This window comes from Myotis nattereri (genome assembly GCF_964212035.1).
Source record: "Myotis nattereri genome assembly, chromosome: X".
Lineage (NCBI taxonomy): Eukaryota > Metazoa > Chordata > Mammalia > Chiroptera > Vespertilionidae > Myotis > Myotis nattereri.
This window is the reverse complement of record NC_138078.1, coordinates 146,192,170-146,208,453: the sequence shown is the minus strand read 5'-3', so window position 1 is coordinate 146,208,453 and position 16,284 is coordinate 146,192,170. Positions and strand designations below refer to the sequence as shown.

At 51.6% G+C, this 16,284-nt stretch overlaps 1 protein-coding gene and 1 pseudogene across 2 annotated transcripts; both read right to left on the bottom strand.

Moving 5' to 3' along the window:
• Positions 1-9: 9 nt before the first annotated feature.
• LOC308511960 (erythroid transcription factor-like) lies at positions 10-8,138 on the bottom strand (annotated as a pseudogene). Its single transcript has 3 exons — positions 8,118-8,138; positions 843-968; positions 10-374 (listed from the first exon to the last, which is right to left on the bottom strand). The product of its transcript is annotated as an erythroid transcription factor-like (transcript).
• An 11-nt stretch (positions 8,139-8,149) lies between these two features.
• LOC308511959 (erythroid transcription factor-like) lies at positions 8,150-16,282 on the bottom strand (the record flags this gene model as incomplete). The annotated part of the gene is made up of 3 exons (XM_081081773.1): positions 8,150-8,518; positions 8,987-9,112; positions 16,262-16,282. 3 exons carry the CDS (start codon positions 16,280-16,282, stop codon positions 8,150-8,152), a joined length of 516 nt encoding a protein of 171 aa, XP_080937899.1.
• Between the last annotated feature and the right edge of the window lie 2 nt (positions 16,283-16,284).

Here is a 16,284-nt window from a genome sequence, read left to right as displayed (position 1 = left end):
TCTGTGTCCTCATGGGCTGAGTGGTGCCTCCACAGCGCTGGTGGTGGTGGGAGGCATGGGGCCTGTGGGGAAGGAGCCTGTGGGTGAACCCAACAGGGGCCCGGGGAAAGGCATGAGGTGACAGGTTCTGACAGCACCCCGGGGCCCAGGCCTTGGTAGAGATGGGCAGTACCAGGTGGGCCCAATGTCAAGCCTGAGGCCACTTCCCCACAATTCCCACCATCGCTGCCCCCAGCCACCACCATGAAGCCACCAGCCGGAGCATCACCTGGTCCAGTGCCTCCCAGGCTTGACACTGGCTTCTTTTCTTTCTGTGATGGCCTGGGTTTTCTAGACTTTATACCACCCTTCTGCACGGTCCGTGGTCGGTTCACCTGATGAAAGAGAGGCCATGAGTGTTCCCCGACCTCAGACATCTGCCTCTGTGTCTCCACCAGGGACACCCTTTCCACCCCACTCCTTCAGAGTCAGGAACTGGGTCAAGGACTAGGGGAGCAGGCCCCAGCTGTGGCCCAGATAATGCCCTAAGGAGTCATGAGCTTGTGAGGCCCTAAGCAATGGAAAGGCTGAGGGAGCCTCTAGCCATAGGACTAGCTGATGGCTGGAGGGGAGGGGGAAGGAAATGAGAAATGGAGGAGAGAGAAGGGAGCAGGAGGGAAAAGACAGGCAGGGAGGAGATGAAGGTGTAGAGAAGAGAAGGGTGATAGGGAAGGAGGAGGGAGTAGAATAACAGGGAGAAGAGAGAAAGGGAGATAGGAAGAATACAGGAAAGGAAAAGGAGAAGGAAGGCCAGGTTAGCGGGATGGGGGTGCAGGGGGCAGGCTCCAAGAGGCAGGGCACACCTGGTGTCGCTTGTAATAAAGGCCGCAGGCATTGCACACGGGGTCTCTATTGGCATTCAGCCGCCACACTGCCGCGATGGTTGTCTGGCAGTTGGTGCACTGGGCACCTGCCCGCTTGCTGACCTTCTGGGGGCAGCAAGAAAATGAGGGTCAGTGCACTGGTGGGTGGAGGACCCAGGAGGTGAGGGTCAGGGTGCAGGCAGGGCTTCCTGGACAAGGCATAGACTGAGGGTGCTCTGAGGGGCGAGGACATGGCCTCCTGTCCCGGGGCTTTCCAAATGGCGTGGGGTGCTTCATCAGTGGTTCTCAGCGTTGGCGGACATTGGACTCACTTGGGGAGTCGAAAACAATCCTGATGCCCAGGCAGCGCCCCAGACCAAGTAAATCAACCCATCTCGGGAGGGCCCCACGGTGATCCCAGTGTGTAGCCAAGGATGAAAACTGCTGTGCAGGGAGTGGACGGCGTGCCTGCTTGCAGCCCGAGGGTGGGCTGAGGGTAGACACTCCAGTACAGAGCTGGGTCCCTGAGTGGATGGGGCAGGGAGGGGGGATGTGGGTTCTCATAGAGTGTGAGGGCAGAGATCCCTGCCCGGAGTGAGAACAGAGTACCTGGGTGAGGGGAGGCCGGCCTGGGCTCTTACCCGGCGCCTTTGGGGCTTGTTCTGCCTAGTCATCGTCTGACCACCGGCATTGCACAGGTGGCACTGTGGAGCGGCTTTCGCTCTGCCGGACTTTCGCTCTGCCGGACTTTCGCTGTGCCTGGTACACATGCTGTCACACCTTCTCAGAACCACCCTGCATGGCGCACAATCCCAGGGCTCTGGTGAGGTGGACAGGGGGCAAGAGGGACCAGGCTCAGCCCAACTTTGCCTTGGACCCCATCCCCCTCCTCAACCTCCCTGTCCCTTTGGGGGAGCCTCACCACAGGTGGACAGGGGTAGGGTTCCTTGGAGGTTGGGGGAGGAATAGACCGCTGGATTGGGGGTGCTTCTGGTTGGAGGAAAGAAGCTCCTAGGAAAGTCGGGGGGCCCGTAGGCACTGCTGGGGACAGGGATGGAGGAAGGCACCGCAGGCCCCAGCGCCAACAGGTCCGGACGCAGTCGCTGTGTCCTGATGTTCTCTAGGAAGGTGCCTCTTGCATAGGAATCTTCTAAGGCCTGGGGATCGATGTACTCCCAGGTGGGGCTCACAGTTGCGGGAGGGTACAGCCCCGTGCTGCCATAGGCCCAGCTGGTGTATGCTGAGCCTCCTGGGGTCCCCTCCAGACAGCAGAGGCATGCATTAACCTGGAAGACTGTTTGGGGTGTGGGTGGGTATGGGAAGGAAGAAAGAAGGGAACAGAAGGTCTGAAGCCATCCTGCTTTCAAGATGCAGTGATTCCCAACAGCCCCACATGGTGGCCAGCCTTCCCACCTTCCTTCCCATAGGTTGCCAGAGCAGCTGCTGGCCATTGGGTGACTCCTGGGTCTGAGCCCCACTGGTCACTCTGGCAGCTGCAGTCACCAGCAGCCTTTTCCCAATGGGCTTTTAGCATAACTTTGTGGAGCCCCATGGGCCACTCAACTAGGGTCACCCCCACCTCCTTACCGTATTCATTCCCAATGAGGCAGTCTGGGGATGTACGTTCCCAGGTCTGCACATACACAGGGAACGTGACCCACATAGCCTCGTGAAGGCTTCTGGCCATTTCTAAGATGGCTTCTTTGTGAGATTCTACCCTAGCTATGGGTCTCCATGGCAACCCCAGCAACATGGAACCCTGCCAGGATAGCCAGTGCAGCCGCTGCCTGCATGTGCTCCAACTGGGGCTGGGGATCCAACCTAAACCCAGCTGCATGCCCTTGTCTGGGAATCAAACCCGAGACCCTTCGGTGCACAAGCCCATGCTCTAACCACTGAGAACACCAGCCAGTGCTCATAAGAGGGCCCATGAGAGGTTCCTATGGGCCAGGCCTGGAAGTTGCATATGCCACTCTGCTCACTCGATTGATCAGAACTGTCACATGTCCACCTGTCATTGCAAGGGAGGCTGGGAAAGTGAGTGAGTCAGGAAGAAAGGGGAGCAGGGTTGAAAGGCCTATAGCAGTGCCTGCTACAGGATTCTGTAGACTCCCCAGAGCTACGCTGTTTCATGTGGTGGCCACTAGCCACAGTCAAGACAGTGGCTCCTGTACAAGGTGAGGGCAAGGCTTCCAGACCAAGGCTGTCAGAGGGAGTCACATCAGGGCTTCCTATACAGGGTCAGGAGGGTGTTTCCAGAGGGCAAGTTTAGGGGTTCCTATGAACGATCAGATCCGAGATTCCTGAAACGGGTCAAGTTACGGATTTCTGTTGGAAGTCAGGGAAAGGTTTCTGCAGAATTCGGTTATAGGCTCCAGCACTGTTATAGGCTAGGCTTCCTGTAGGCCATGGAGTAAGGACAGGATTAGGTCAGTAAGCCCTGTACAGCAAGTATGTCAAACTCAAAGGCTATCACGGGCCAAATAAACAAGGTTTAAGTTTATGTGGGCCGCAAAAAAAAACACACAAAACCTTCAATTTTCATAGGAACATAGGATTATTTCGATAGAGACATGCTGATTACAAAGGGTTGAATTAAATGAGTCATTGTTAACATAAAATAATAGAACATTTTAAGAAAAAGTAATATTTTTTCTTGAACATTAACTTACCAGACACTGAATAACTGCACAAATTTATAAGCGTAATGCAAATCTATTTTTCTTCTTCTCTGAAAGCAAAATATTTCCTGTTATGCACACCAAACAAGTCAGTACAAGACTAATGATGTGGCAACCGGCCGCTAAAATATGTGCTGCTAGTATCAGTGGAGAGAAATGGTGCACCTGCACATAAGGTACGTAAGGAAAATGAATGCAACACAATTATAGTAATCAGTCATTAGTGAATGTTGTAGTTCGGTATTCATAATCCTGTATAATAAAAGCCCAGAGACCGAATGGTGGAACGACCAGTCGACCAGTGGCTATGACATGCACTGACCCCCAGGGGGCAGACGCTCAACGCAGGAGCTGCCCCCTGGGGAGTCCGTGCACTACCACAGTGGGAGTGCTGCTTGGCTGACTGGAGGCTGGGAGGTAGGTTCATGGCCACCGTGGGACTGAGGCCTACTCGGCCGCCTCAGTGCTATTGTCCCTGAGCCTGGCCCTGACCGGGTCCCCTGGAGAAGCTAGTGCTCCAGCGCCACGGAAGATGCCAGACCAGGGAGCAGCCACTCAGAGGGTGGGTCCACAGCCACTCTGCAGACTGGGATGAGCAGGCTGATCCCCACAGGCCACACCCCCCAACAGTGCTCAAATCCTGTGCACCCGGCCTCTAGTTATGTATAACAGGATATTCTAAAAATTAAGTTATGAAAATTTTTTCCTTAATTGTTTTATTGCTTAAAGTATTACAAAGGGTATTACATATGTGTCCATTTTTTCCCCCCGCCCTTGACAATCCCCTGGCCTCCCCTACCCCCCAGTGTCTTATGTCCATTGGTTATGCTTATATGCATGCATACAAGTCCTTCGGTTGATCTCTTACCCCCCTGCCTCCTGCCCCCCAACCCTCCCCGGCCTTCTCGCTGTAGTTTGCCAGTCTGTTCGAGGCTGCTCTGCCTTTGTATCTATTTTTGTTCATAAGTTTATAATGGTCTTTATTATCCATAAATGAGTGAGATCATGTGGTATTTTTCCTTCATTGACTGGCTTATTTCACTTAGCATAATGCTCTCCAGTTCCATCCATGCTGTTGCAAATGGTAAGAGTTCCTTCCTTTTTAGAGCAGCATAGTATTCCATCATGTAGATGTACCACTGTTTTCTAATCCATTCATCTACTGGTGGGCACTTAAGCTGTTTCCAGATCTTAGCTATGGTGAATTGTGCTGCTATGAACATAGGGGTGCATATATCCTTTCTGACTGGTGTTTCTGGTTTCTTGGGATATACTCCTAGAAGTGGGATCACGGGGTCAAATGGGAATTCCATTTTTACCTTTTTGAGGAAACTCCATACTGTCTTCCATAGTGGCTGCACCAGTCTGCATTCCCACCAGCAGTGCACGAGGGTTCCTTTTTCTCCACATCCTCTCCAGCACTTGTCGTTTGTTGATTTGTTGATGATTGCCAGTCTGACAGGTGTGAGATGGTACCTCACTGTTGTTTTGATTTGCATCTCTCGGATGATTAGTGACTTTGAGCATGTTTTCATATGTCTCTTGGCTTTCTGAATGTCCTCTTTTGAAAAGTGTCCATTTAGGTCCTTTGCCCATTTTTTGATTGGATTGTTTATCTTCCTTTTGTTAAGTTGTATGAGTTCCTTATAAATGTTGGAGATTAAACCCTTATCGGTGATAACATTGGCAAATATGTTCTCCCATGCAGTGGGCTTTCTTGTTTTGTTGATGGTTTCTTTTGCTGTGCAGAAGCTTTTAATTTGATGTAGTCCCATTTGTTCATTTTCTCTTTAGTTTCAAGTGCCCTAGGCGCTGTATCGGTGAAGAAATTGCTTTGGCATATGTCTGAGATTTTGTTGCCTTTGGATTCCTCTAGTATTTTTATGGTTTCCTGTCTTACATTTAAGTCCTTTATCCATTTTGAGTTTATTTTTGTGTATGGTGTAAGTTGGTGGTCTAGTCTCATTTTCTTGCATGTATCTGTCCAATTGTCCCAACACCATTTATTGAAGAGACTGTCTTGACTCCATTGTATGTTCTCGCCTCCTTTGTCAAATATTAATTGAGCACATTGGTTCAGGTCGATTTCTGGGCTCTCTATTCTATTCCATTGATCTGTATGTCTGTTCTTGTGCCAGTACCAGGCAGTTTTGAGAACAGTGGCTTTGTAATACAGCTTGATATCAGGTATTGCGATCCCACCTGCTTTGTTCTTTCTCAGGATCGCTGCAGCTATTCGGGGTCTTTTTTTGTTGTTGTTGTTAAAAAATATATTTTATTGATTTTTCACAGAGAGGAAGGGAGAGAGATAGAGAGAGTTAGAAACATCGATGAGAGAGAAACATCAATCAGCTGCCTCCTGCACATCCCCCACCGGGGATGTGCCCCCAACCCAGGTACATGCCCTTGACCGGAATCGAACCCGGGACCTCTCAGTCCGCAGGTTGACGCTCTATCCACTGAGCCAAACCGGTTTCGGCGACGGGGTCTTTTTTTATTCCAGATGAATTTTTGGAGAGTTCGTTCTAGGTCTGTGAAATATGCCATTGGTAGGTTATGAAATTTTTATTAAAACGTTTCTTACATACCGTTATATTGGCTGGGCTGCAACAATATTTGTTGTGGGTGCATGCGGCCTGCGGGCCACAAGTTTGACATACTTGCTGTACAGTGTTTGGGCAGGGCGTCCTGTGCCAGGTGAGGCTGTAGATGCCTGTATAGGATGAGGTCTGGACTTAAAGCAGGGGGTCAGGACAGGCGCCTCACCACAGGTTCAGGAAAGGATTTTCCATGTAAGTTCAAGACTGTGGTTCATGTTGAGAGTTGGATCACAGGTTCCTGTGGACTCTGCGGGGTGGGGCGTGAGGTAGGGATTGTTGTGCAAAGTGACATCCGGGGCCATTGTCAACAATGTAAGCAAGGCTCCTGAACTTAATCAGGATTCCCAAAGAGTTTAAAGATGGGGCTTTCTTTAAAAAAAAAAAACAAACAAACACACACACATATTTTTATTGATTTCAAAGAGGAAAGGAGAGGGAGAGAGAGATAGAAACATCAGTGATGAGAGAGATTCATGGATCGGCTGCCTCCTACATGCACCTCACTGGGGTTCGAGCCTGCAACCTGGGCATGTGCCATGATCAAGAATCCAACCATGTCCTCATGGTTCATGGGTTGATGCTCAACCACTGAGCCACACCAGCCGGACTAGAGTATTTTTTCAGGTGTTCATGAAGGAAAGCACCTGAGCCTTCCAGCTGTTGTTGACCACAGTGAGCACTCAGGAAACGGTGCTGGTTGCAGGGTGGAGGCTACACCACGGAGCCTGGCTCAGCCCTGTGCCACCAGCTGTGTGGCCTTGGGAGAGACGCTTAACCTGTCTGGGTTAGGATGTCACCTGACTCCACGCATGCTCCGATGTGAGGGTTTGTTCCATGGAAGAACAGATTCCACTTTAGGGGGAGCAGTTCACCCAGGTGAAGGGGTGTGTTGGGGAGGGAGTTGGCACTGTGGGGAGATCCCCCCCGGGGTCTAAATATTCCCCCTAGAGGTTATTCTGTTCTCCTAATCTCCCCCTCCTTCTCTACCATTTCCCACAGGGCTGCAGGCCGAGCTGGGCTGAGAGAGATAAGAGATGAGTGTCAGGAGGGCCCATGGACAACCCCACGGTCCCAGACTGGCCTTCTGCCCTTCTTGCTGGCTGTCTTTCCAGCCCCAATCTTGGCCTCCCGTTCCTGTCCTGAACATGTCTTCTGTCCCCTGGAGGTGGGTCCCTAACTTACAGACTGAAATTGTATATATTGATACCTCCACAAACAAGTGTACAGAGCTGCTCACGCTGTCAGCCACTCGGAGGCACTGTGACAGGGCACAGGATGTGCGATACGCTCACATACACGTGCTTGCACACAAGTGCTGCCCTTGCCACACCCACAAAGACCTCCTGACACGCAGTACCTCAGGTCACACTGCTAGGTCTCCACATTCCGTCCTACACAGCCCTTGGTGAGCATCCCGGAAATGTTTATTGAGCAAATGCTGTGCCTGGTACACATGCTGTCGCACCGCCTCAGAACCACCCTGCATGGTGCACAATCACATGAGCATAGCCTCACATGTTGCCTCAGCACACCCCGTTGCACACATACCCCCACGTCCTCTCATACAGTCACTGGTGCCCCGTTTCTCACAGTTGCCTCATGTCGTGCACACCATCTCTCAGAACCTCACCCCCATGGTCACCACCTCACAGAGCAGTCGGCCACTACACAGTCTCTGCCCATGATGTGTGCATGTACACGCCATATCATACACCCTGGTTGCTGGCACACGTGGTCTCACATACTAGTACACTCTTATACTTGCACATCATAACCCACTATCATGAAGGGTGACACGCCATCGCCAGAGAACCACAGGCACCGTTGCACACCCCTCCTACCACGGCTCTTTATTCAGTCCCACTCAGACTCACACCTCCAACTTCAGGACTCTGATGATTTATTTTACAAATCATTGATGGCCCAGACCAAGAGCTGTGGGGGGCCCAGAGGTTGGGTTGTAGAGAGACTGCTGGCTCCACGCGGAGAGGGACCCTTCCTCTGCTCTGAGTCATGCTCTGTGTCCTCATGGGCTGAGTGGTGCCTCCACAGCGCTGGTGGTGGTGGGAGGCATGGGGCCTGTGGGGAAGGAGCCTGTGGGTGAACCCAACAGGGGCCCGGGGAAAGGCATGAGGTGACTGACAGGTTCTGACAGCACCCCGGGGCCCAGGCCTTGGTAGAGATGGGCAGTACCAGGTGGGCCCAATGTCAAGCCTGAGGCCACTTCCCCACAATTCCCACCATCGCTGCCCCCAGCCACCACCATGAAGCCACCAGCCGGAGCATCACCTGGTCCAGTGCCTCCCAGGCTTGACACTGGCTTCTTTTCTTTCTGTGATGGCCTGGGTTTTCTAGACTTTATACCACCCTTCTGCACGGTCCGTGGTCGGTTCACCTGATGAAAGAGAGGCCATGAGTGTTCCCCGACCTCAGACATCTGCCTCTGTGTCTCCACCAGGGACACCCTTTCCACCCCACTCCTTCAGAGTCAGGAACTGGGTCAAGGACTAGGGGAGCAGGCCCCAGCTGTGGCCCAGATAATGCCCTAAGGAGTCATGAGCTTGTGAGGCCCTAAGCAATGGAAAGGCTGAGGGAGCCTCTAGCCATAGGACTAGCTGATGGCTGGAGGGGAGGGGGAAGGAAATGAGAAATGGAGGAGAGAGAAGGGAGCAGGAGGGAAAAGACAGGCAGGGAGGAGATGAAGGTGTAGAGAAGAGAAGGGTGATAGGGAAGGAGGAGGGAGTAGAATAACAGGGAGAAGAGAGAAAGGGAGATAGGAAGAATACAGGAAAGGAAAAGGAGAAGGAAGGCCAGGTTAGCGGGATGGGGGTGCAGGGGGCAGGCTCCAAGAGGCAGGGCACACCTGGTGTCGCTTGTAATAAAGGCCGCAGGCATTGCACACGGGGTCTCTATTGGCATTCAGCCGCCACACTGCCGCGATGGTTGTCTGGCAGTTGGTGCACTGGGCACCTGCCCGCTTGCTGACCTTCTGGGGGCAGCAAGAAAATGAGGGTCAGTGCACTGGTGGGTGGAGGACCCAGGAGGTGAGGGTCAGGGTGCAGGCAGGGCTTCCTGGACAAGGCATAGACTGAGGGTGCTCTGAGGGGCGAGGACATGGCCTCCTGTCCCGGGGCTTTCCAAATGGCGTGGGGTGCTTCATCAGTGGTTCTCAGCGTTGGCGGACGTTGGACTCACTTGGGGAGTCGAAAACAATCCTGATGCCCAGGCAGCGCCCCAGACCAAGTAAATCAACCCATCTCGGGAGGGCCCCACGGTGATCCCAGTGTGTCGCCAAGGATGAAAACTGCTGTGCAGGGAGTGGACGGCGTGCCTGCTTGCAGCCCGAGGGTGGGCCGAGGGTAGACACTCCAGTACAGAGCTGGGTCCCTGAGTGGATGGGGCAGGGAGGGGGGATGTGGGTTCTCATAGAGTGTGAGGGCAGAGATCCCTGCCCGGAGTGAGAACAGAGTACCTGGGTGAGGGGAGGCCGGCCTGGGCTCTTACCCGGCGCCTTTGGGGCTTGTTCTGCCTAGTCATCGTCTGACCACCGGCATTGCACAGGTGGCACTGTGGAGCGGCTTTCGCTCTGCCGGACTTTCGCTCTGCCGGACTTTCGCTGTGCCTGGTACACATGCTGTCACACCTTCTCAGAACCACCCTGCATGGCGCACAATCCCAGGGCTCTGGTGAGGTGGACAGGGGGCAAGAGGGACCAGGCTCAGCCCAACTTTGCCTTGGACCCCATCCCCCTCCTCAACCTCCCTGTCCCTTTGGGGGAGCCTCACCACAGGTGGACAGGGGTAGGGTTCCTTGGAGGTTGGGGGAGGAATAGACCGCTGGATTGGGGGTGCTTCTGGTTGGAGGAAAGAAGCTCCTAGGAAAGTCGGGGGGCCCGTAGGCACTGCTGGGGACAGGGATGGAGGAAGGCACCGCAGGCCCCAGCGCCAACAGGTCCGGACGCAGTCGCTGTGTCCTGATGTTCTCTAGGAAGGTGCCTCTTGCATAGGAATCTTCTAAGGCCTGGGGATCGATGTACTCCCAGGTGGGGCTCACAGTTGCGGGAGGGTACAGCCCCGTGCTGCCATAGGCCCAGCTGGTGTATGCTGAGCCTCCTGGGGTCCCCTCCAGACAGCAGAGGCATGCATTAACCTGGAAGACTGTTTGGGGTGTGGGTGGGTATGGGAAGGAAGAAAGAAGGGAACAGAAGGTCTGAAGCCATCCTGCTTTCAAGATGCAGTGATTCCCAACAGCCCCACATGGTGGCCAGCCTTCCCACCTTCCTTCCCATAGGTTGCCAGAGCAGCTGCTGGCCATTGGGTGACTCCTGGGTCTGAGCCCCACTGGTCACTCTGGCAGCTGCAGTCACCAGCAGCCTTTTCCCAATGGGCTTTTAGCATAACTTTGTGGAGCCCCATGGGCCACTCAACTAGGGTCACCCCCACCTCCTTACCGTATTCATTCCCAATGAGGCAGTCTGGGGATGTACGTTCCCAGGTCTGCACATACACAGGGAACGTGACCCACATAGCCTCGTGAAGGCTTCTGGCCATTTCTAAGATGGCTTCTTTGTGAGATTCTACCCTAGCTATGGGTCTCCATGGCAACCCCAGCAACATGGAACCCTGCCAGGATAGCCAGTGCAGCCGCTGCCTGCATGTGCTCCAACTGGGGCTGGGGATCCAACCTAAACCCAGCTGCATGCCCTTGTCTGGGAATCAAACCCGAGACCCTTCGGTGCACAAGCCCATGCTCTAACCACTGAGAACACCAGCCAGTGCTCATAAGAGGGCCCATGAGAGGTTCCTATGGGCCAGGCCTGGAAGTTGCATATGCCACTCTGCTCACTCGATTGATCAGAACTGTCACATGTCCACCTGTCATTGCAAGGGAGGCTGGGAAAGTGAGTGAGTCAGGAAGAAAGGGGAGCAGGGTTGAAAGGCCTATAGCAGTGCCTGCTACAGGATTCTGTAGACTCCCCAGAGCTACGCTGTTTCATGTGGTGGCCACTAGCCACAGTCAAGACAGTGGCTCCTGTACAAGGTGAGGGCAAGGCTTCCAGACCAAGGCTGTCAGAGGGAGTCACATCAGGGCTTCCTATACAGGGTCAGGAGGGTGTTTCCAGAGGGCAAGTTTAGGGGTTCCTATGAACGATCAGATCCGAGATTCCTGAAACGGGTCAAGTTACGGATTTCTGTTGGAAGTCAGGGAAAGGTTTCTGCAGAATTCGGTTATAGGCTCCAGCACTGTTATAGGCTAGGCTTCCTGTAGGCCATGGAGTAAGGACAGGATTAGGTCAGTAAGCCCTGTACAGCAAGTATGTCAAACTCAAAGGCTATCACGGGCCAAATAAACAAGGTTTAAGTTTATGTGGGCCGCAAAAAAAAACACACAAAACCTTCAATTTTCATAGGAACATAGGATTATTTCGATAGAGACATGCTGATTACAAAGGGTTGAATTAAATGAGTCATTGTTAACATAAAATAATAGAACATTTTAAGAAAAAGTAATATTTTTTCTTGAACATTAACTTACCAGACACTGAATAACTGCACAAATTTATAAGCGTAATGCAAATCTATTTTTCTTCTTCTCTGAAAGCAAAATATTTCCTGTTATGCACACCAAACAAGTCAGTACAAGACTAATGATGTGGCAACCGGCCGCTAAAATATGTGCTGCTAGTATCAGTGGAGAGAAATGGTGCACCTGCACATAAGGTACGTAAGGAAAATGAATGCAACACAATTATAGTAATCAGTCATTAGTGAATGTTGTAGTTCGGTATTCATAATCCTGTATAATAAAAGCCCAGAGACCGAATGGTGGAACGACCAGTCGACCAGTGGCTATGACATGCACTGACCCCCAGGGGGCAGACGCTCAACGCAGGAGCTGCCCCCTGGGGAGTCCGTGCACTACCACAGTGGGAGTGCTGCTTGGCTGACTGGAGGCTGGGAGGTAGGTTCATGGCCACCGTGGGACTGAGGCCTACTCGGCCGCCTCAGTGCTATTGTCCCTGAGCCTGGCCCTGACCGGGTCCCCTGGAGAAGCTAGTGCTCCAGCGCCACGGAAGATGCCAGACCAGGGAGCAGCCACTCAGAGGGTGGGTCCACAGCCACTCTGCAGACTGGGATGAGCAGGCTGATCCCCACAGGCCACACCCCCCAACAGTGCTCAAATCCTGTGCACCCGGCCTCTAGTTATGTATAACAGGATATTCTAAAAATTAAGTTATGAAAATTTTTTCCTTAATTGTTTTATTGCTTAAAGTATTACAAAGGGTATTACATATGTGTCCATTTTTTCCCCCCGCCCTTGACAATCCCCTGGCCTCCCCTACCCCCCAGTGTCTTATGTCCATTGGTTATGCTTATATGCATGCATACAAGTCCTTCGGTTGATCTCTTACCCCCCTGCCTCCTGCCCCCCAACCCTCCCCGGCCTTCTCGCTGTAGTTTGCCAGTCTGTTCGAGGCTGCTCTGCCTTTGTATCTATTTTTGTTCATAAGTTTATAATGGTCTTTATTATCCATAAATGAGTGAGATCATGTGGTATTTTTCCTTCATTGACTGGCTTATTTCACTTAGCATAATGCTCTCCAGTTCCATCCATGCTGTTGCAAATGGTAAGAGTTCCTTCCTTTTTAGAGCAGCATAGTATTCCATCATGTAGATGTACCACTGTTTTCTAATCCATTCATCTACTGGTGGGCACTTAAGCTGTTTCCAGATCTTAGCTATGGTGAATTGTGCTGCTATGAACATAGGGGTGCATATATCCTTTCTGACTGGTGTTTCTGGTTTCTTGGGATATACTCCTAGAAGTGGGATCACGGGGTCAAATGGGAATTCCATTTTTACCTTTTTGAGGAAACTCCATACTGTCTTCCATAGTGGCTGCACCAGTCTGCATTCCCACCAGCAGTGCACGAGGGTTCCTTTTTCTCCACATCCTCTCCAGCACTTGTCGTTTGTTGATTTGTTGATGATTGCCAGTCTGACAGGTGTGAGATGGTACCTCACTGTTGTTTTGATTTGCATCTCTCGGATGATTAGTGACTTTGAGCATGTTTTCATATGTCTCTTGGCTTTCTGAATGTCCTCTTTTGAAAAGTGTCCATTTAGGTCCTTTGCCCATTTTTTGATTGGATTGTTTATCTTCCTTTTGTTAAGTTGTATGAGTTCCTTATAAATGTTGGAGATTAAACCCTTATCGGTGATAACATTGGCAAATATGTTCTCCCATGCAGTGGGCTTTCTTGTTTTGTTGATGGTTTCTTTTGCTGTGCAGAAGCTTTTAATTTGATGTAGTCCCATTTGTTCATTTTCTCTTTAGTTTCAAGTGCCCTAGGCGCTGTATCGGTGAAGAAATTGCTTTGGCATATGTCTGAGATTTTGTTGCCTTTGGATTCCTCTAGTATTTTTATGGTTTCCTGTCTTACATTTAAGTCCTTTATCCATTTTGAGTTTATTTTTGTGTATGGTGTAAGTTGGTGGTCTAGTCTCATTTTCTTGCATGTATCTGTCCAATTGTCCCAACACCATTTATTGAAGAGACTGTCTTGACTCCATTGTATGTTCTCGCCTCCTTTGTCAAATATTAATTGAGCACATTGGTTCAGGTCGATTTCTGGGCTCTCTATTCTATTCCATTGATCTGTATGTCTGTTCTTGTGCCAGTACCAGGCAGTTTTGAGAACAGTGGCTTTGTAATACAGCTTGATATCAGGTATTGAGATCCCACCTGCTTTGTTCTTTCTCAGGATCGCTGCAGCTATTCGGGGTCTTTTTTTGTTGTTGTTGTTAAAAAATATATTTTATTGATTTTTCACAGAGAGGAAGGGAGAGAGATAGAGAGAGTTAGAAACATCGATGAGAGAGAAACATCAATCAGCTGCCTCCTGCACATCCCCCACCGGGGATGTGCCCCCAACCCAGGTACATGCCCTTGACCGGAATCGAACCCGGGACCTCTCAGTCCGCAGGTTGACGCTCTATCCACTGAGCCAAACCGGTTTCGGCGACGGGGTCTTTTTTTATTCCAGATGAATTTTTGGAGAGTTCGTTCTAGGTCTGTGAAATATGCCATTGGTAGGTTATGAAATTTTTATTAAAACGTTTCTTACATACCGTTATATTGGCTGGGCTGCAACAATATTTGTTGTGGGTGCATGCGGCCTGCGGGCCACAAGTTTGACATACTTGCTGTACAGTGTTTGGGCAGGGCGTCCTGTGCCAGGTGAGGCTGTAGATGCCTGTATAGGATGAGGTCTGGACTTAAAGCAGGGGGTCAGGACAGGCGCCTCACCACAGGTTCAGGAAAGGATTTTCCATGTAAGTTCAAGACTGTGGTTCATGTTGAGAGTTGGATCACAGGTTCCTGTGGACTCTGCGGGGTGGGGCGTGAGGTAGGGATTGTTGTGCAAAGTGACATCCGGGGCCATTGTCAACAATGTAAGCAAGGCTCCTGAACTTAATCAGGATTCCCAAAGAGTTTAAAGATGGGGCTTTCTTTAAAAAAAAAAAACAAACAAACACACACACATATTTTTATTGATTTCAAAGAGGAAAGGAGAGGGAGAGAGAGATAGAAACATCAGTGATGAGAGAGATTCATGGATCGGCTGCCTCCTACATGCACCTCACTGGGGTTCGAGCCTGCAACCTGGGCATGTGCCATGATCAAGAATCCAACCATGTCCTCATGGTTCATGGGTTGATGCTCAACCACTGAGCCACACCAGCCGGACTAGAGTATTTTTTCAGGTGTTCATGAAGGAAAGCACCTGAGCCTTCCAGCTGTTGTTGACCACAGTGAGCACTCAGGAAACGGTGCTGGTTGCAGGGTGGAGGCTACACCACGGAGCCTGGCTCAGCCCTGTGCCACCAGCTGTGTGGCCTTGGGAGAGACGCTTAACCTGTCTGGGTTAGGATGTCACCTGACTCCACGCATGCTCCGATGTGAGGGTTTGTTCCATGGAAGAACAGATTCCACTTTAGGGGGAGCAGTTCACCCAGGTGAAGGGGTGTGTTGGGGAGGGAGTTGGCACTGTGGGGAGATCCCCCCCGGGGTCTAAATATTCCCCCTAGAGGTTATTCTGTTCTCCTAATCTCCCCCTCCTTCTCTACCATTTCCCACAGGGCTGCAGGCCGAGCTGGGCTGAGAGAGATAAGAGATGAGTGTCAGGAGGGCCCATGGACAACCCCACGGTCCCAGACTGGCCTTCTGCCCTTCTTGCTGGCTGTCTTTCCAGCCCCAATCTTGGCCTCCCGTTCCTGTCCTGAACATGTCTTCTGTCCCCTGGAGGTGGGTCCCTAACTTACAGACTGAAATTGTATATATTGATACCTCCACAAACAAGTGTACAGAGCTGCTCACGCTGTCAGCCACTCGGAGGCACTGTGACAGGGCACAGGATGTGCGATACGCTCACATACACGTGCTTGCACACAAGTGCTGCCCTTGCCACACCCACAAAGACCTCCTGACACGCAGTACCTCAGGTCACACTGCTAGGTCTCCACATTCCGTCCTACACAGCCCTTGGTGAGCATCCCGGAAATGTTTATTGAGCAAATGCTGTGCCTGGTACACATGCTGTCGCACCGCCTCAGAACCACCCTGCATGGTGCACAATCACATGAGCATAGCCTCACATGTTGCCTCAGCACACCCCGTTGCACACATACCCCCACGTCCTCTCATACAGTCACTGGTGCCCCGTTTCTCACAGTTGCCTCATGTCGTGCACACCATCTCTCAGAACCTCACCCCCATGGTCACCACCTCACAGAGCAGTCGGCCACTACACAGTCTCTGCCCATGATGTGTGCATGTACACGCCATATCATACACCCTGGTTGCTGGCACACGTGGTCTCACATACTAGTACACTCTTATACTTGCACATCATAACCCACTATCATGAAGGGTGACACGCCATCACCAGAGAACCACAGGCACCGTTGCACACCCCTCCTACCACGGCTCTTTATTCAGTCCCACTCAGACTCACACCTCCAACTTCAGGACTCTGATGATTTATTTTACAAATCATTGATGGCCCAGACCAAGAGCTGTGGGGGGCCCAGAGGTTGGGTTGTAGAGAGACTGCTGGCTCCACGCGGAGAGGGACCCTTCCTCTGCTCTGAGTCATGC